This window comes from Spermophilus citellus (assembly GCF_964194105.1).
Source record: "Spermophilus citellus genome assembly, chromosome: 15".
Classification (NCBI taxonomy): domain Eukaryota; kingdom Metazoa; phylum Chordata; class Mammalia; order Rodentia; family Sciuridae; genus Spermophilus; species Spermophilus citellus.
Genome location: NC_138195.1, coordinates 82,401,342 through 82,422,562, shown reverse-complemented (window position 1 = coordinate 82,422,562; position 21,221 = coordinate 82,401,342). Strand labels below are relative to the sequence as shown.

The following is a 21,221-nucleotide window of genomic DNA, read 5'->3' as shown; positions in this document are numbered from 1 at the left end:
GTGTTCCCTTCATAAGCCAAGCCCTGGTCGCTGCTGTTAGAACTGCACTTGAACTTGGCTAAATAAATTATGGTCTGACTTATAACAATTTCCTGATTTGTACAAATACCCTGGGAGGAGCCTGAGAGACCAGAGTCGAAATAGCCTGGGTAAAGGTCTTTGCACTCACCCTTACTCAGCTTCTCTGGGAACAACAAGGCCCACCTGGCTGAGAGAGTAGGGTGGGGAGGAGGGAATGAAGTGACTTGTGTATAGGCTCTAGCACCATGCCTGCATTAGCAGACACCAGTAAATATTACTTTTCTGAGAAGCAGGAGTTAACCTAAAACAACAACAACGACAAAAACCCCTCACATGTTCTCCATCAGCTCTTGAAGCACACATTAAGGTAAATAGATTTTTGGCCTTGATACACATCACTTTTAAAGTCAAGTGGTTGTTTAGAGTTTTTATAGCATGCCCCTCCTTAATTCCTGTAGAAAATACTGAGTTCTGATATAAATACAGGTTTTCAAGAGAGATCCCTGCAGGTAGATAAGGAAATGCAGGTGAATTGCAAGGTTGGTACCTTGGCTAGTAATCCCCAGGATCCAGTGTAGAGAGTGCAGATCAGGTGTTTAATCCGAAATGACACCTGCTCTTAGTCAAAGTCTCACAAGAGGAACCTTGTTCCTCAGAAGTTAGCCATTATTGGACTATCTTGTTCAGACTTTTTTCCAGGCAAAAATGAGAACATGACAGAGGTCTGAGGGAAACAATGAACTATTGTCCTTGCAGTGTACAGAGTGCTCCTTGCTTTAAGGTGCTTTCTAAATTGAGTGTCAGCAGGATCTGCCCTCCACTGTCCTGCCCGAAGCAGTTTTATCATGAGTCAAGGAAAAAAAAATCACCTATGTTCCTTGTGTTGATGGATGAATTTTAGGTTCCCTCTTCTTATCCCATATCACCCTCATGGAGGTACTTACGTGATACGTGTTCTTATATCACATGGGTTCTAATGACCTCAGTCAGAAAAGGAATTTCATAGCAACAAGGGCCATGTGCACACACTGGCTGAAGAAACTGAGTGAAATGAAGCCACCTGGTTTGCTGAAAGCCGCAGGTGTCCCCTCGTTGCCTTCTCCCATGGCCCTCTGCAAAGCAGAGGCTGTTCATCCTGTTCTCAGGACAGGGCAGTCACAACAACCTCTGTTCTCTGAAAACCACACTCTGAAGGTGGAGAGAGTAATCCCTGTAAGCCCCTCCATGTGATTTTAGGGTCTGAAAAGACCTAGAGATCATCTGGTCTGATCCCTTTATTTTATGGGAAAGGAAACGGAGGTTTGAAGGGATCTGCATGGGTTTTGTTTTCTTTTTTCATTGTTGCCCACAGTTGTGTGTGTCAGGAACTGTGGGCATAATGGGAGGGTCCTGTAACCCTCCAACAGGCTAAATGAGGTGCTGAATGAAGATCAGGAAATACTCTGTGGCAGAACTGTCCATTATGTACTAATTAATTCATAAATAAAAACATTTGCTGGGCTGAGCATTTTGCTATGTCCTCAGGAGCTTTGGGAGAAAGGAGACATATCACTGGGGTGAAAAAATGAACTCTAAGAAATGGTTCCCACGTTCAAGGGACCTCACGGTCTACAGTGAACTGCTGAAATGTGCTGAGTCAAGGAAAAGACTTACTGCAAAGACAGAGAATTTTGACCCAAACAAGAGTTTGCATTTAATAGTCCAGGTACGTTGTGCTAGAGGAGTTGGGGAGAAAGGGGCAGGACGGCAGGCTCCACAGAGGAACGAGCTTCGTGTCACCATAATGGGCTGTTCAAGCCACCACCGTCAGTTATTTGTGGACCCAGTGGTTGTAGCAGAGGGTGGGTGCCATGTTTATTGATTTGACTTGTCGCTCATTGGATACCAAATGGTGGGGATGTTATGCTCACTGTGAGGACACTTGTAGAAATGCCCCCTTCATCATCTGGATCTTTTTCTTTTTCTTCTTCTTCCAGTGGCCCACCCGCAGGACCCTCACCACCCATCAGAGAAGCCTGTCATTCACTGCCATAAATGTGGGGAGCCGTGCAAGGGCGAAGTGCTCCGGGTGCAGACCAGACATTTCCACATCAAATGTTTTACCTGCAAAGGTACAGTGTCTCCAGCGTCCTGGCTCCGTGGCATGTCACCACCAGCATGTCATCCCCTTAGTGTCATCCCAGGCCCCTGGAGGATACGTCAGTGCCCTCAGAAGTCCTGGAACCACTTGTTTAGGATTCAGTTAGGCCTGAAGGGGAAACCAGGTGTTCCCAAGGCCGATGGTTCATGGCCTTTGGGGACACACTGAGGTCCCTAATCCCGGGAGAGGGACTAGCTCTGGGAAAAACAATGAAAACCAGTTTTGTACTTCTGTTTCTTTTTCTCTAGAAAGAGGAACTCCTACTGCAAAGTCATCTTATCCCATATCCATGAGTGGTAGGAGGCCTGGAACACTGTACAGTTGGTGTGCTAGGTCATTAGCTTCCGTGTGTGTGTGTGTGTGTGTGTGTGTGTGTGTGTAGAAGCAAGAATTAATCAGGAACATTTGAGAGCCCTCCAAACAGAAAATTATCTGTCACCCAAAAAAGTTCCCAATTTGAGGTTTATTTCCATTAACTAACCAGCCCCTCTCCTGGGGTTCACAAAGTTGGCATCGTGGTGCAAATACTGGCCTGTCATTGCAGAGCCAGGGTTTGACTGACTGGGAAAAAGAGGAGGAAGAGAGTGGTTTGTGTGTTGATTTGAGAAGCAGGTTACTTGAGCTGAGGGTGTGTCTGGGTAGTTCAGGATGCAGATGCAGGATGTAGGGAGAGATAGAAGGGAGGGGCAGACTCTGAGATTGTTTGTAGCTTTTCTCTGTACCCTGCATATGGTCACCACCTCCTTCCTGGGAATGGGCTTCATTTTGAGTGTCTTAGGTTACAGAGACTCGATAATGCCATCTTAAGCCATGGCCATGGCGGCTTAAGCCAGTGACCCTCAAACATCTGAAAAAAGGGGGAGGGTGCTTTTCTGAAGGCTACAACTGTTTCTTTCACTAACTAACTACACTTTTCAGGAGAAAGCACTAGCATGTGAGGCCGGGGTGAGAAGAGGTCGGGGGTAGGAGCTGAGCCCCCCAGTGCTTAGTTCAAAATGATAGTTAATGATTGTATCTTGTAATATTTCCCTAAAGACCAGATGATAGCTGTTCTTGCTTCACAGGGACAGGGTAACTATGTGATCTGAGGGAATTTGTTCCACGTAGTAATCATCTTACTGTGTGTGTATCTTATAACAAGTTGTACACCTTAAATATACACAGATTCATTTTTTACAAAAAAGCTTTTAGGGCTGGGATGTAGCTCTGTGGCAAAAGTATCCGCCTTGCACTTGCAAAGTCCTGGGTTCAACCCCCAGTTCCAAAAAAAAAAAAAAAGAAAAGATTAAAAAAAATGCTTTCACACACATTATATAGAGATTCGTTAATCCTCTCTGAAACCTCTCTGAGTAAATTTAATAAACTCAAGTTTTCAGACAACCCAGGGTGGTCATCAGGAAACATCAGGGTCACACCCAGGATGCCAAGGGTACCGTCATGTGGCGTGAGTCCTGCCATTGCCAGTAAGCAGCTCTATGGTCTCAAGCAAGTTATTCATCTCTGTGGCTCAGTGTCCTTATTATAAAATAGAGATGAGACTGTATGTCATTTAAATTACCCCAGGTCAGAGTGTGCAGATTCCAAATTCAGAATACCATCTAGGTGTGTAGTATAGAACCAAGAGGTACTGAAGCCACTTGAATAGCTGGTCAGAGAAAAGGCTATCTTCTGGTTACATCCGGTTCAGATAACAGAGTTGGGTGTGTACACACACACACACATTTTGCTCATAAATTTCCTAAAACATAGCTCAAGGGATAAATTTGGTACGAAATAAATACATCTTATAAATGAATGCAGCCCTGTGTATGTTTGCTGTTTCTACTGTGAATGAGCAATGGATCTGAGCAGTCCCTATTCAACACATTAAGGTGGTAGAATACACATCCACCAACCCCTGTAGGGTTGTTTTTTGTTTGTTTGTTTGTTTGTTTGCATTTTTCTCTTCTAGTTTAAATTTAAGTTACCACTAACTTATTTATGTTACGAAGTCATACCATATACTTTTTTTCATGTTATAAATGTATTCCTGAAAAGTTAAATTTTTACTTAGATTAAATCCTATTTTAAGAGTGCTTGCTGTTTGTAGGAATTATTTTTCAATTTAACAAAATGTTGCTAAAATAAATGGGTCATTTATTTTTACATATTTTTCTCACATTTAATCTGTCAATGTCACTGTCTAACATCCTAATTTTCGAGGGTCACCCTCTTTTCTTTTTAATGTTTTTATTAATTTGCTTTCTTCCTTGATGTCCCCCCCCCAAAAAAAAAAAGTCATTTAAGCTCCCTAGACCTTAGATTGTAGGGACTCCATGACTTTCTCCGGGATTCTAGAGGAATATGATGCAAAGCCATGTGTCTAATTGCAAGTATTCTAATAACTACATTAAAAAAGGCAAGAAGGGACAGGGTACTATTAATTTTTATAATATATATTATTTAACCTCTGTATCCAAAATATTATCATTTCAACATATAATTAGTATAAAATTATTGAGATATTTGACTTTTTTCATACTAGTTTAACCCTCTCGGTTTGGACAAGTCCCATTTTCAGTGCTTAATAGGCACATGGTTAATGGCCACCATGTTGGACAGGGCCTTGAGATTTGCATTCTTGTCATCTCCTCTCACTCCAAATTCTTGCTAGTACCAAATTCCTGATCTTTAAGCCTTTCTCATTGCTGGACATCATTCCTCTTCCCATTTTCCAAAGTCCCACTAACACCAGCAGCTTTAGACTGAACTTCACTTGTTACTGAGTATCTGAGGCTCTGGAGGGAGGATACAGCTTGGAAGAGCAGAAGACGCAACAACTGCTCTGATATTCCCACTGTCTCCAGTACAAGAAATTTCTCATTGGCCAGGGCCTGCCCCCCTCACCTCCTCCCTTCGTTTTGTTTTAATTTTCTTTAAATTAAAAGACTTTCATTTTTAGAGCAATTTTAGACAGAAATTTTTACAGAAAAATTGAGGTCAGGGCTCTTGTCCACACTGGTTCAGAACATCATCTGCGGCTGTCTGGGTAGGGCTTTCTGTCCAGAGCCCTTCCTCTTACATCCTAATCAGATCAGGACTCTAGGTGTCCCCCTAGCCCACATGATCTTAGTGCAGTGGAGTCCTAAAACAACAGTTTCATTTTCTTTCTGTTATGTCTTAAGTAGAGTCGTGATATTCAGAGAGTAAGTAAACTAATGTCCTGGGACAGAGGATTTTGGATGGGGAGCATGCACCAAAACAAGCTTAGGCTTCTGGGCAACAGCTGGCTGACTAAGAGGCACGTTCAAGTGCTGACTGAATTCTCCCTGGAATTCTGTCTCCTCCCTCCTACCCAACTGTCTTTTGCATAGTACCATGTTAATAAAGCCTCATTTCTAAAGCATTTCTGAAGAGGTGGTTTTCTGTAGTTAAAAAGGAAGTCCTCAAATGCAAACATTGTAGCAATTAAAAGCAAGGATAAGTGATTTTTGTTAAAAAGCGTCTTGAAAGGAGGACACTGGGCATCTTATATGAGAGCTAAACAAGCAAGAAAATCGGAAAGGGTTGCTGTGAAGAAGGTAGAGATTACTGCACATGCTTAAATCAATTTTTAGTCTCCGTGAAGTCACAGAATTGACTGGAACAGGAGCAAGGTTGGTGAGCAGTAATTTGGTAGTTAACCCATCCCTTTTCCTGAGAAGTCTGACACTTTGGAATCCAGGAGTTATTCATTCATTTACTAAATGTTAATTGAACATAGACTTCATGCAGGATATTATGTTAAAGGTATAGAATAGAAAGAGATAGCACACCATATCATATTCAGAGGACTCGGGAACCATTTGGAGAGAGATCAATAAGCAACATTGATTATACTAAGTGATGAGATAGGCATATAGGATGCAGACTGAGGCCAGGAGAACCCTGGGGAAGATGTTCTGGTAATCCAGGTGGGAATAATTGTAAGGTAGCAGCAGGTATGACAGAGATGAAGGGAAAGACCCAGGAGGCACTTCAAATTACAGTTGACAGGATTTGGTGACTCCTGAAGGGGAAGAGTGAAGGTTCCAGGTTTCCCATGGACTGCTTGGGTGGATGGAATGGAACCAGCAAGAAACACAGGAGCCCTTTGGTGGGGCAGTGCGGGGGAGAGAGAGAACGAGGACATTAAGGGGACACGTGGAAGTTGAGTCCACATGGTACATCCAGAGAGCTAGCGCTTGAGAGGAACTGGTCTATGCTGGGAGGAAGGATCTGGAAGACTAGCATCTGGATGGTGGCAGTAGCAATATGGTCACGTGTGAAATTTCCCAGGGATGGCACAAAAGGCAGGAACTGAATGTTAAAGCATGTCAGCGTCTGAAGGAAGTAGAACCTAATTCCCACTCGTCCCCTTGGAAAATGTACCCATCTGATAATGAGATGAAGAAGGTCGTGTAATTAATGGATGGATGGATCCTGTAATTAAATGCCAAGGAGATCCCCAAAGCTCCTGCTGGTCTTTATGATAACCCAGTGGGAGCAGAGTGTGATTCCAGGGCTCTGAGTGGAACTGTTCTGTCTTTTGTGCTCATAGCTTTGCTTTCCATCCTTGCCCATCAGCAGCAACCACTCCACCGACTTAAAGGAGGTGTGTTCAGGCTGTGCATTCTGTGACATGGCTCTGGTGACGTGGTTATTCTTAATGCATCCCCTTAGCTGCATCACATTTGTATTCCCGGCTCTGAGAGAAGATGAAACATAAAAACAGATTTGAGCTACTTGTGTCCATTGGGATGTGGCTATGTTGGTATTTGTGCAGGTTTCTTCTCTAGATAGAATGGCTTCTAACATTGGAAAATGTCTATTTCTTCAAAGTATCTCTTTATATGTGAGTTACATTCATATTGTTCATTTTATTCTTCCTTATTTTGATATATTATTCATTGTATTGTTACTCTTGAGCATTTTTCAGGGTAATGCCCTAGATCCATTGCATCTTCCTGCTCAAAAGGTTCTAGAGCATTTAGAAAATGCCAAGGACCAGGAGGTTGCCTAGAGGACCAAGGAAACCTGTTTAGCCAAACTTTCTGTTTTCAGTGAGGCTTTTCTGGACTATTTTATACAAAATTTCAACTATTCCCAATATCTTTTTTCCCCTTAAAACCTATAATTATTTAACATATCTTCTTATTCATTTTTATTTGCTCCCTACTAGAAAGTAAGCCCCTGGAAGGCAGAGCTTTTTCTTTTTCTTTTTCCTTTTTTGTTCAGTACTCTATACCCAGGGCCTGGCCCACAGCCTGACCGGATGGGTACTTGGTAAATCAAGGAATGGCTGAATGAGCAGAAACAATATATTTCTTTGGAGCTTGAATATTAGTATATGTTTCTGATGGCATCGCTGGTCAACCAGCCTTACCAAGTGCCTCCTATGATGTATATTCTCGAATGGTTACTAGATGGTGAGTTTATCTGGAAAGAGAGAGTTCAAGTGAAGGTATCCGAGCCACCTGTACCTGGCAGAGGCAGCAGGTGAGAGAGCTTGTGCTGAAGGCCACTCTCAAGCCATTCTTGTTGCTGCTTAGTTTTCACTCTGGTTTAGACCCTTGGCTTTTTTATTTCAGTTAGTCTTCATAAGTGTGGAAGCAGGAGATTGTTTCCTGTGCTTCCCAGAAGCAGCATTCCAGTCTCTCTCCTCTTCTACAGCCCTAATTTCATGAACCCGAAGTTCTTTACAACAAAGAGGAACAGCTTTTAAGCCCAGAGAGATGGGATCGAGGCCCAAATTTAGTTATGCTGGTTAGTATTTATTCCAACAGATGCTTTATGTACAGGGAAGTGATGCTGATTTTTTGATAGAGATATACATTTATCTTTGAAAATAATCATATTCAATAAAAATAGGCTGACTAGTAAAAGCAAAAGGAAATAGAATTAGCAGAGGGAAACTATGGCAGGCAGTGGGGAAGCTGGTACAGGAGGGAAACTGGGCAAGTTGGAAAGCTCTGGTCTGAAGGGTGTGCTTGGGTTTGCATCTGCAGGAAGAGGCAGTCTCCTATGGTCTTGCTGTATTAAAACCATGACATCTACCAAAAAGTAGAACAACTGCATTTTTGAAAATGTCATCAAACATTTCAACTGAGATTGTTCTGCCACTGATTAGATTGAATTAGTGGAGTTTTGGTTGTAATTTGAAAAGTATTTTGGAAGAATTGATTCTAGAGAATTTTTTTTTCTTTTTAATCCAAGAAGAGTTTTTGTGTACAGAGAGGTAGTGTAGACTGAGTAGTAAATGGCAAAATAGGATTTCTTGATAAGATCATGATCTTAAAATCTTTTTGTCTACATTAAACCCAGGCAGGACTTGGGAGAAGCATCTGGGTTATCTAGCTATTAATTTATTTCAGTACTGGGGATTGAACCTAGGGCCTTGGGCAGGCTTAGAAAACACTCTACCACTGAGCTACATCCAGCCCTGGCTGTCTCTAAGTGTCCTTCTGTAAGGCAAACGTTCTTCTCCTTAGCCTTTCCCCCAGAGTCCTGCAGTCCATCATGAAAATCAGAAAAGAGTATTTAAAATGAACCTGAGAACCACTGACAGCCTTTAAAACTCTTAATTTCTCTGTATTCATATTGCAAGTAGCAGACCCTTCAATGAAAAGTGGAGGACCCCTGTAGATGGGCTGTATCAGGAGATGCCATGGGTGCGGGTTGGAAGCTCCCAGGGGAGGAGTTACACTGGCCAAGCCCTTACAGCAGCATTTCTAAAATGTGGTCCAGGAAGCATCTACCCCAGAGTAAACCAGATGCTGGTTAATAATCCAGTTTCCTGGTTTTATCCCCAGTCTTAGCATTTCTAGTTGCAACTATAGCATTTCCAACCAGCTCCTTAACTAAATATCTGACACACCAAATTTGAGAATCAGTATTTTGTTGGGCATGGAGCAGAAAATTTCTATCTAAACAGGTGGTGGGGTGGTGGAGAGAAAAAAAAATAGACATGCATGAAAAGAACAAAAGAAAGGGCATTTCAGCTGCCTGACAGGTACCATCCTGGCTCTTGGGGCCTTGGAAATTCCCTAGAATTGGGCTTCTCTTCAGAACAGCCTCATTAAATGTAGAATTTTAGGTATGAGTCACTCAGTTAAGGGGAAAACATACACATGCGTGCTCTAAACATACTGACTAGTAGTATGGAGACAGGAAACATCATGGCTGCCAGGTGTGCCCCGTGAATTCTGAATAGGGCAAAAGAAGCAAGAGCACAAATTCCCTATTCTGCAGTTGTTCTGGAAAAACCTGCTTCTGGCATATGATGACTGGGCCTGAGGGGTTGTAAGACCAAAGAGAAAGAGACAGACCTAGGATTACACAGAGGGTAACTTATTGGGGGACTTCTGGACAAAAGGTTGGTCCTAGGTGACAGCAGTTTGGGTCAGCAAGAGGGGCGTATGTGTGAGTTAGCACAAAAGTGACTTCATCCAAGCCAGAATATACCTGCTTTATCTTAAGCTAATATCTGAGTCAGGCACTGCTGGCGACGGGGTTCAGTCCTGAAGCTTCACACACCACGATGATGGTTTCGCCTATTTGTAGTTTGCTGGGAAAGTATGCAGGAAAAACTGACGAGGTTTACCCTGGGGCAGTCATGGCAGGTACAGTTCAGGATAGCTGCAGACATGCCAAGCTGAATACATTCAACAATTTATCTCTGCATTTATAAGCTCAAGGCTGAAACCTGAAATCCAATGATTATCGGTGATGAAAAGCTTGGCTAATCTAGGGGCATTCTGTGTATTCTGAGCATAAACAGCATTTGTTTGTTGAATGAAAAATGTTCGAGTGCTCAGGCACTCCAAAATAAGTTATATATACTTAAGTTATACGTATAAATTAGATATTATCTCTGCCTTCTGGGGATGTCAGTGATTCAGCTGACCATATAAATATGACTTACCATCTGGGATGGATGGAATAAAGGGACAATAAAAAGAGCAACGTGAGCATGCAGCAGGGGGGTCTTTGTGTGTTTATGGTGGGGAAGGGGCAGCAGTTAGGAAAGGCTCTCCCACGCACCTCTCCAAGAGAAGTTTGAGCTGAAATAAAGGATGCAAATGTAACCACCCAATTCCTCTTTGTAACAAAAGTCAATTAAATGAACTTCATTACTGCAAAGAGCAGATTTGCTTTCTTTCTAAGAGTCACTTAATTTTTGCATTAGAACCACCCGGGAATATTAACTCTTGATAGCCTTCAGATCCTGGCCCTATGAAATGTTCACCGAGCATCTGTCACCTATCCCTTTACTCAGCTGGTATGGAGAGTTGACAGGTAGATGTGACACCATACTGCCCCTGAAGGACTGGGGATCTGGCAGAAAGCAAGGGGTCTACAAGTAAGATGAGGACGAGTTGCCAGCACAGCAAGTCAGATACCACCTAGAGCTCCGTGGGCTGAGAGTGTTGCCGAGGAGAGGACAAGATGTGAACATAAAGCATGGACGTTCCAGAACACTGAACTTCCCAGGACTAGAGAGGGGGAGCGTGCTCTGTGTGGGCAGGGTTCAAGGCAATGAGTGACAAGGATGGAGGTAGGACAGAGTGGATACCAATCTTTTTTTTTTTTTTTTTTTTTAAAGAGAGAGTGAGAGAGGAGAGAGAGTGAGAGAGAGAGAGAGAGAGAGAATTTTTTTTTTAATATTTATTTTTTAGTTCTCGGCGGACACAACATCTTTGTTGGTATGTGGTGCTGAGGATCGAACCCGGGCCGCACGCATGCCAGGCGAGCGCACTACCTCTTGAGCCACATCCCCAGCCCAGGATACCAATCTTGATTGGAGTGCACACTTTTCTACTAGAAACTAATGGAACCGTGAGTTCCTGTTGTCATTTAAGAGCTGGCTCTTTAAACATTACTTATAGTAACTTTCTTTTCAAACATGGAAGTAGTTTCTATGCTATTTATAGCCACATCATTTTAAAGAGACTTCTGAACATTGGATGTCTGTGGGGAAAAACAATTTGAATTAGACCACATTGAGCTTTTGTCTTGGAGTAGCACTGGCAGAGATCCTCACAGAGAATTGTGTTTTAATAGTCTGTTAACCCTTATCAGTGTGAGTCTTAACTATGTTTTAGAGGGTATTAAAATGAGAGAGTTTTTTGAAGTCCTTTCCTCTGATTATTTGTAGTGTTCAGGACATATTCTGTATTTTGTGTCTACCAGGTCAACATCATCCCATGTAGGACATGAGCCCTTACAAAATACAGGATTTTTATGGAGCAAAATGGATGAAAATTGGAAGATTTTTTTTCCTGTGAATTTGAGTTTTCTGTGTTTACTTTTTAAGTAAAATTGTATTACCTGCTGGATGTTGTGGTGCAAACCATAACCCCAGAGACTCTGGAGGCTGAGGCAGGAAGATTGCAAGTTCAACATTGCAAGTTGTACATGACAGCAGAATAGATTCTGACCCACTGAACACAAATGGAACACAACTTCTCCTTCCTCTGGCTGTGCATGATGCAGTCACACTGGTTGTGCAATCATACATGTATATAGGGTAATAATGTCCATCTCACTCCCTTGTCCTTCCCACCCCCACATTCCTCTCCTTACTCCCCTCTACTAATCTAAATTTCCTCCATTCTTCCCTACCCCCACCCCACCCCAGATGTTGTGGATCAACATCTGCTTATCAGAGAAAACATTCAACGTTTGGTTTTTGGGGACTGCTTAGCATGATTACTTTGTTTAGCATGATTCTCCAAATCCATTCATTTACTTGCAAATGCTATAATTTCATTCTTCTTTAAAGCTGAGTAATATTCCATTGTGTATATATACCACATTTTCTTTATCCATCCATCTGTTATAGTTTAGATACTGTGAATTGAGTTGCTATAAACATTAATGTGGCTACATCACTATAGTATGCTGATTTTAAGTCCTTTGGGTATAAACCCAAGAAGTGGGATAGCTGGGTCAAATGGTGGTTCCATTTCCAACTTTTCTGCAAAATCTCCATACTGCTTTCCAGAGTGGTTGCACTAATTTCAGTCCTACCAGCAATGTATGAGTGTACCTTTTTCGCCACATCATAGCCAACACTTATCGTTGGTTATATTCTTGATAATTGCCATTCTTACTGGAGTGAGATGAAATCTTAGAGTAGTTTTAATTTGCATTTCTCTAATTGCTAGAGATGATGAACATTTTTTCATATATTTTTTGATAAATTGTATTTCTTCTGTGAAGTGTCTGTTCAGTTCCTTAGCCCATTTATTGATTGGATTGTTTGTTTGGTGTTAAGTTTTTTGAGTTCTTTATGTATCCTGGAGATTCTAAATCTTTAATTTCTGAAACAGAACTTTGGGAAGTGGTTAAACCCAATGAGTTTGATGTTCTTTCCATTGCAATATAACCCATGATTTGAACTAGACATACAGGCCCGGAAATTTACATCACCACATTGTTCAGAAGAGTCTAAAGAGACTAAAGATTTTAAGTAAATGGAGTGACTACCTTGGCATTTGGGTGTTTTCAGGAACAAAGATGGGATTATAGGCTCAGAGTCATGCCCAGGTGCCCTTTACGCTATGCCAGGGGAGCTTAGCTCTAGCCATACACTCCAGACACTGGCCTGGTTTAAAGCAGTATGAAAAACGAGGATGGATGATCATTTCCATCTCTCTAAGTATTGTGTTACATAGCATGAGAAGTGGTTTTGCCTTCAGTGAGCTTGCAGGCGAGGAGAGGAGGCGGTCACATTGGCAGTATATAGAGGAAAACAAGAGATTTAACAGACAAATGTCAAGTGTCCCAAGAGTGGGGATTGTGTGGGGACTGGAGGAGGTCCCCAGCTGCATCAGGGGTCCCAACCTGAATGGGGCTGGGAGGCTGGGTGGGGTGGACATGGACAGGGGCTGAGGGAAGTGTAGCAGGATGCTTGGGAGGACCAATTTGAAGTAAAATGCTGGTGTTTGGGGGAGGTTCAGAGGAACACTGGCAGAGCAAAGCAGAAGAACTACTGGGTAAAAGCATCTTTTAAAGTTACTCATTAGGAGGTCTGAGAGACCCCATGCAAACTGTGTCCTGTGGTGCAGGTAAAAATGTTGATATGTCTGTTGTCTTTTGTCTGTTTTCTAACATACACTTCTAAGTATCTCTGAGACTTTCTCCTTGGTTCATGGGAGTTCATAAAATGCAGCTCCTGTAATACTTGTTTTTGTGTTATGAGTCAAACCTTAGGAAGCAACATAAATAAATACATAAAAGGTGCATTGTATGAATGGTATTATTCTGGGTGATATCTTCATTTCTTGAGCTATTTGTAATTAACATTGTTTGCACATGAAATTCCACAACAGGTGCTAAAAACAAACTTATTCTATTTACAGAGATTTTAGTAATAAATAGAGGCTCCAAAATGGTTCCTTTCCAACCAAGGCTCTTATCATTATAAATTTAAACTTTGAATTAACTACAAACCCTCAAATGCCTTGCTTTGGGGCCCATTTTACCATCTGGTTGAGCTTGTAACTATCTTCTTTCCCAGAAATGATCATTGATTTTGATGTGCATTTAGAAGCTAATGTGAAAAGCTATTAAAATATGTGTTTTTGAGGTTTCATGTTTGCTTCCAGGATAATGCATTAGCAAGAGTTATTTCTAGCGGGAATCTGCCCCCTCACATTATTGTTGAGGAGTCTCTGTTCAGCTATTTCGAGCTCCAGGCTAGAGTGGATAGTACTTTTGAGCTACACTGTGTGGTAGTTTTAAACACCCTGTTCTGCTTTTAGTAAAAAAATGGATTAACTCAGACATGACGCCTTAATGGAATTTTTGTTGGCTTGGAAGACATTGTGCCAGTCTACCTTTGTAACCTCTGCGACAAAAGGGTTTGAGGAGATCAATAGAATGCATCTTGGATGAAATAAAAAAAATTTTTTTTTTTAATTCATTGGGGTAGAGGATGAAGGAAAAGGACAAGAAATGTTTAGAATTCACAGTGCTCATCCAGGGGTGAAGTGTTGGAGTTCTGTACCCTGAGTCTCTAGCACAAAGCAGAAGCAGGTTTGCACTGTCACAGGCAGAGTGGGAACAGGTTTTTACCTCACCTGGGATAAAGTGGCACTCGTAGAGCACATGGCCTTTATCCTCAGAAAGGAAAGCGGGTAACCCGGTCTCAGGCTCCCACTTCACAGGGCAAGTTCAGAAGGCACCTCGTGTCCTGTGATGGGCTGAACCCAGGCAGAATGCCAGGCAGTTGGCTCTGCCTAACAAGCAGAAGAAAGGACCCACCAAAGTCTGCTGCTCCCCAGTTCAAAGTTCTTGGGTTTGCTTAAAACTAAATTGAAGACATTGGTTATGTTTCCTGTAGTCCCTCCCCGCCCCCTCACTCTGACTTCACCAAGACCCAAGCGAGGGCAGCCGCAGAGCAGAGATGTGTAGTCTCCTGTCGAGGAGGGAGGGAAGATTTTCCATGTTCCCCCAAACCCACCTTTGGGCAGAGTTTTAAGTATGACCTGTTCTGCCAGATGTCTGGCAATATGAACTGGTTGACAGGCAGATGGAATGTCACTGAGATGGATTTGTTGGAACATAAGATGCAACTGCTGTTTTCAGAGGGTTCAAGAAATCCTTGCTGCTGCTGTCCGGTTCATGCCACTAAAGCGCTCTTCTGTTTTCACCCTTACCTCACGCCTCCAAGCTTTGTTCTCCTCCTGCTCCAGGGTATTTTTACAACCTGGGCAGCTCTCGTTCCTTTTTCATTTTTTATTTTTACAGTCTCAGTTTTTTTTTAATATGCCTGTTATTAATTTCACAACTTTTATGTAAAGTTTCTCAGATGTACGTATCACCACCTAACTAGTAGTCAATTGTAGTTCATAGTTTGCAGAGAATGAATTCCAGAGTAGAATATCAACACAGCGCAGGGCTATTTGTACCAGATTGTAGAGATGGCAAAGCAAGACAAGACTGAGTGGGGCCTTGAGTGGAGAGAGTTTCAATAATTGATCATAGAGAAGAAAGCAATTCATTCCTTCCACTGGCTGCCCTATGTTTTAATGAAAGGAATCTCTGCTTTTCCCTGGGCTTATGTTAACTTTCATCTACAGCAAACACAGGTGGAACCCCTAAAGTAAGAAATCTAAATATATCCTACTGAGGTTTGCTTTGATCTTACTAGTTGAGATTTTTGTGGTCTTGTAGATGGGAAAAAATTTTTGCTTCATGCCATCAATTAAAAGTATTCACTAAGCTGTTCATATAAAACTGACCAAAGCTTTTTGTAGAAATAAATAAATAAATAAATAAATGTTCAACTTCAGGTATTTTGGGTTGAGAAGAATAATGCTTTAGTTTTGTCAGAGTGCAATTTTCAGAAAGTTTATAACTCTTATACAAACACAGAATGAGCATGTGTCAGGGATTTATTCAACTCGTTAATGAGGGAGCCAGCAGAATGTAATGCTGCTTTGAAGGAAAACCAAAGGATTGGGTTATACAGGCCTTCAGGAAAGGATGTTGCAGTGAGATGCTGGGTAGTTGGAGAACTGATCACTGCTTCAGCAGGATGGTAACACCTGGCTGAAGTCGTCTGCAGCTCCCTGGGCAGAGTTAAAATTAGCTTCCAAAGTCTGGGCCTTAAATCAATGGTAAAAAGCATGTCAAACTCTAATCTAGTCTCCCTGGATAATGAAATAATCCTGTGTGAGCTGTTTTTTGAAGTTCTCAATAGTTCTATTAGTGCACATTAATGACAAAGAACAGCAGGTTTCGTGTGTCGTGTTCTGATATGCATACAACATAATTTGGTCACTCCCATCCCCCATTACCCACTCCTGCCCACCTCTTTCCCTGGTTCCCTTCCTCTTCACTAATAGTCTCCCTGATACATTCCTGGTGTCTTTTTGCCCCCTAGATTCTACATATAAGGGAAAACATGAAATATTTGTCTTTCTGAATTTGGCTTATTTAGCTTAACATGACGATCTCCAGTTCCATCCATTTTTGGGCAAATAACTTGATTTTGTTGTTCTTTATGCCTGAATAATACTCCACTGTGTTTGTGTACCACATTTTCTTTATCCATTCATTTGTCAAATTGGGCTGATTTCCTAATTTGTCTATTGTGAATTGTGTCTCAATAAACATGTAGGTTTCTCCATAGTATACTTTTTAATTTTTTTCAGATATATACTGAAAAGTGGTATAGCTAGATCACATGGTAGTTCTAATTTTAATTTATTTAGGAACCTCAATACTAACTTCCATAGTGGCTGCACCATTTTACATTCCCACCAGCAGGGTACAAGCATTCCTCCCACCCACATCCTTGCCAGCATTTATTGTTATTTGTATTCTTGATAGCTATATTTCTGATCGGGGTGAGATGGATTCTCAGTTTAGTTTTGATTTGCATTTTCCTGATGGCTAAAAATGTTGAACATTTTTTCTTATAATTATTGATCATTTGTACTACTTCTTTTGATATGTGTCTGTTCCTGCATGCGCTGTTAAGGAATGCTCCAGAACGACATTGAAAAAACATGCTTCCTCCCTGTACCTTGTTAAAGGTGTTATTAGGTTTTGGATAATTTTTCTTAATATCAATGAAAGGTGAGCTTTCATTGATATGATGTACCTAGAGCAGTCAGATTCATAGAACATACAACAGCGGTTTCCACGGGCTGGAGGGAGGAAGGAAAAAGGAGTAATCATTTATGGGGCACAGAGTTTCAGCTTTGCAAGAAAAATGAGGATTCTGTGGTGGAGGATGGTATTGTGACAGTATGAATGTGGTCAGGGCCACCGAGCTGTATACTTAAAAATGATGATGATGGCTCAGTTTATGTTTCATATGAATATTCATATTTTATGTTTCATAATCATCCTAATCATTTTTAAATTATATATATATATATATATCAGTTAAAGTATTTGTAGATGAGATAACATTTAGGCATATGAAGAAAAAGTTAATAATTCTTCATCATCCAGAGAGAACCAACTTAATAACCCTCTGTTTTTGTGAACTTGCTTTCATTGTTCATGATATAGCACCATGTGCTGGTTTTATGTATTGTTCTGATTTAGTTTTTTTTTTTTAATGCCAGCTCCATAGACTAAACATGCCATAATTTATTCAGCTATTGTTGCACTGATGTAAATTCAGTTGGTTCCAATTTTTTTTCCTTTTCTGCCAGTGCAAATACCATTATAACAAAATTCTATGCAGAAGAACAAGGCTGAAGGGAAGGGTCTGCACAGTGACAGGTAGAAGGCAGAAGAGGAAAAGGATCTGAGAAACATGTTATTGAGGAACTAGATTAGATTTAGTGGTCAGTTGAAAATATTGTTATAAGAATGGGAGAAAGGCTGCAGCTGCTGATTTATTGCAAGGAAACAGAAGTAGTAAAGCAGATTTTAAGGTGGGGTTTCAGGGGAGCTGAGAGGATAGGACCTGTTTGGAAAATGCTGGGCTTGAGATGGGCTGTGCTCTGGGTGCAGCTGCACCTTGGGTCTGAAGCCTGCAGGAAGCGTTGCAGAGAGAGGTCAGACTGATTTGAGAATCCTTTGCACAAAGTCTCAGCTAAAGTGGTGAGGTCTGTCCCCAAGAGGCCTTAAATTTTAGGAAAGGAGATAGTGTCCCTGGGGGTTACCTGTATATAGGGGCGTGGCTGCTGAGACTGAGCTGGAATGTTCAGAGATAAAGAGGAGGAAAGAACCTGGGATTGTGCCACCGCTATTCCAATTTTGGGAAAGTAAAAATGTTAAGTATCGTTCATGTATTGGCCTCATGAACTTTCCCTCTCATTGCCTGTCACATGTGCTGATCAGGACCCAGGCTCCTTTTTAGAGTCTCTCTTGAAACCCTGGTTTCCTTGCTGTCCTAAACACCAGGAAAAAGCTGACATAGTTTGGTAAGCCAACTTGGGCCACTGCTTTGAAATCAAGGGAGAAGCCAAATCAAATCACAGTGGGGTGAAGTTTGCATCTCTTGAGAGTTAAAAAGTCATTTTTTAAAATAAAAGTTCAGAAAAGCTAGGACTTAATAAAGAAGAGTTTCACAAAATCATGTGAACCAGAAAAGACGGCATGGAGAGGGACCCTAAGGAAGGCACAGAGATATTCCACTGCCTTCAACATTAGCTTTGAAACTGTCTCAACAATGTATGTTGGCATGAAGATGATCCTGTTGTTACCAGATCTTTTTATAAACCATCCATGAATTTTTGTACCCAGACTATATGTTTGGAGGAGAGAGTAAAGAGAGGGACTAGTGAATTAAAGATTTGAGAAGTAACCAATTTTGGAAGAGTAACTGAGTCATCAGAACTGCTAATGTCCCTGAGGAGGGAAACTGGTAGGGCCCTGCCAAGTTGGAGATAGGATTCAATTGTGTTCCCAGGCTGGGGACGTGGCTCAGTGATAGGGCACTTGCCTGGCATGTGCACGGTTTTCTGTGACACCGCTTTATCCCACTCATTGTTTCTTGTTTTTGGAGGAATTTGTGGTCAGAATGAGGCTAGTCCATTCTTGGGCTCCCGCAGCCCACTTGGTAAGGAAGGAGCAGGTGTGAGATCTGTGGGGCAGGAGGCGATGCTGGCAGGTTAGAGGAGGCAGCAGGTGGTGGACTAGCTGTTTTCCAGAGAATATGATCACAGTAGTATTTATAGTGTGGTTGGTTTCAGGCGTGGTGGACTCCAGCCATAATCTTGGGTTACTTAATTATAAATTGCAAAGAAAGTCATAGGGGTGGAGTGTTGGGCTAAACAAAGACAGATGAGTCCACAGTGTAAAGCTCATTTGTGGCTTCTGTGTCACCTTGAATATCTTTCAGAGTGCTAACCAAGGGCGGGGGAGGAGCTACTTCCATCAGAATCTGGGCTCTGCATTAATTCATCAGGTGCATTAATAAGTTGTGGAAACTAATCAGGGGGAACCCTGGAGGTGTTCTTGAAGCTCCTTTGGAAAGCATTTTAGTGACTAAACTCACCTTGTCCCCTCTCCACCTGAGTGCCCCTTCCAGGAATCATCAAGAATCCTGGGTTGTTTGCCTAAGAGCCTTAATTATACAGGAGTCACCTGAACCTGGGGATGGAGAGGTGAAGGCCAGAGGTTCCCAGCTTTAGCTATTACTTCTCAGTCTGTCAGTGGAAACAGACAAGGTCTTACTATCAAGGTTTTGCTTTAGGCTTTATTGGGGACAAGTTGTTGTGACCTGCTTGGATCTGGTCTGAACATGCAGACCGGCCCAAGTCCCTGGCATCCCAAGACTTGCTTGTTTGCATCAGCTCCAAATTCCACAGCTGTGCAGTTTTGAAAGAGACACCAAAATCCAGACACCATGAAGCGTTCTCTTTTGTATGTACTAAGGTCACGAATGACAGTTTTATCCTAGACATATCCCCTTTTCTTTCTTCTTTTGCCCATCCATTTTTGTCTCTCTTTTTCTAATACATGAATAATCAGCTTATCCTATTTACTGCATAAAGAGAAAATTCAATGTCTCAATTTTTCATAGCTATGGGAAAGTATTTCCAGAGTGTGAAAAAATAGCTATTGGAAATTTCAGTCACTGCTTTTGGTATAATGGGAACTTATTACTCAACTCAGTAACAATCTTGGCTCAAACCACGCAGTTGTGAGGGTAAGCAGTGGGCACCTTTCCTAATAGCACTGCCAGGGACACCTTTCATCATATTTGAGACAACCTGAACCCAGCATATCTTTCCATCAAAGGCTGTTTGATTACCTCTAAATCTTAGACATGCCATGAAAGCGGTTGAGGCCCAGCCAGTGGATTTTACTTGTGTGAGATATTGCATATCTCCCAAAGGGAGGGAGGCAAGAGAGAAAGCAGAGCCCGGCAATAAATAGCTCTTTGTATCCGTCCCCTCCCCTAGCCCCAAACCATTGAAACCACAGTGAGCAACCAGCATTCAGTTGAAGGCCACTGATGCCAGCACTTGCCAGATGATGACCAGATGTGAACTTGTCTTTCTACAGTGTGTGGCTGTGACCTGGCCCAAGGGGGCTTCTTCATAAAGAACGGGGAGTACCTCTGCACCCTGGACTACCAGCGGATGTACGGGACACACTGCCATGGCTGTGGGGAGTTCGTGGAGGGTGAGGTGGTGACTGCCCTGGGCAAGACCTACCATCCCAACTGCTTTGCTTGTACAATCTGCAAGTAAGTGATTATCTGCCCAAGTCTACAGCTTCCTCCAACAGAGAGACACTGGTTTTAGCCATTCAAGCTTGGGATAGCTCTTTTGGTCTTGAGTAGCACTTAGTTTTTAAATGTCTCTTTTTTAATATTCTCTTCCTGTTGTATTTTCAATCTTAGTCAAAAATGTAATTTGGTTGGGAAACTTTATACATGATGTCCTCTACAAAGTAACACGACATGACTTTAAGTGACTTAAAACCAAGGCTACAGGCAGCTCCAAACATTTAGAATAATGAAAATATTGGAGGAAATGGACAACTGCTTAGAAGGAAAAAGCTAATTTGGAAGTACATGTTCTTTCGCACATATGTTTGCATGTCTGTGTTTAAAATAGTCTGTTTATGGCTGATATTGGCAAACTATGGCCCACAGGCCAAATGAGGCCCAATGTCTGTTTTTGAAAATAAAGTTTTATTGGCACACAGCCATGCTCATTTGTTTGTATATTGTCTGCAGCTGCTAAGGAGAGTTGTAAGCCTGTGACAGAGACCATGTGGTCCACAAAGCCTATAAGGACATTTAGAATCTTCTTTTAGGGAAGGAGTTTGCCAACCCCTGCTGTCTAGGTATCTACCTTCCAAAGTTAAAACTTAACTGCACAAACCAGTTTGATTAAAATGATCAGTCTAAGAGAAGAAGGAAACTGAAATGTGAGTGGGAAATTTTGCTGTTGTGTTGTGAGGGAAACAGATCATAAAACTAAGATGGGTCTGACTCTTCTGACCAGGAGACTTGCTGACAAGGGCCAGCTTCTGTGTGGGTCAGTTCCAGTTCAGTATTCCCATGTCCTCTGGCACCCAGCTCCCTCTCACTTGGCCTATCTGAAACTGCCATTCAGAGGTGGAGTTTTGTTTT

At 41.9% G+C, this 21,221-nt stretch overlaps 1 protein-coding gene across 14 annotated transcripts in view; it reads left to right on the top strand.

The window, feature by feature from the left end:
* Positions 1-21,221, top strand: part of ABLIM1 (actin binding LIM protein 1) — a 274,277-nt gene that overhangs the window by 135,535 nt on the left and 117,521 nt on the right. For all 14 annotated transcript variants that reach the window (XM_081268066.1, XM_081268056.1, XM_081268064.1 and 11 more), the window contains 2 exons: positions 1,998-2,132; positions 20,144-20,327. In XM_081268066.1, coding sequence (XP_081124192.1) covers positions 1,998-2,132; positions 20,144-20,327 — 319 coding nt within the window. Of the gene's footprint in view, positions 1-1,997; positions 2,133-20,143; positions 20,328-21,221 lie in introns of those variants that run through there.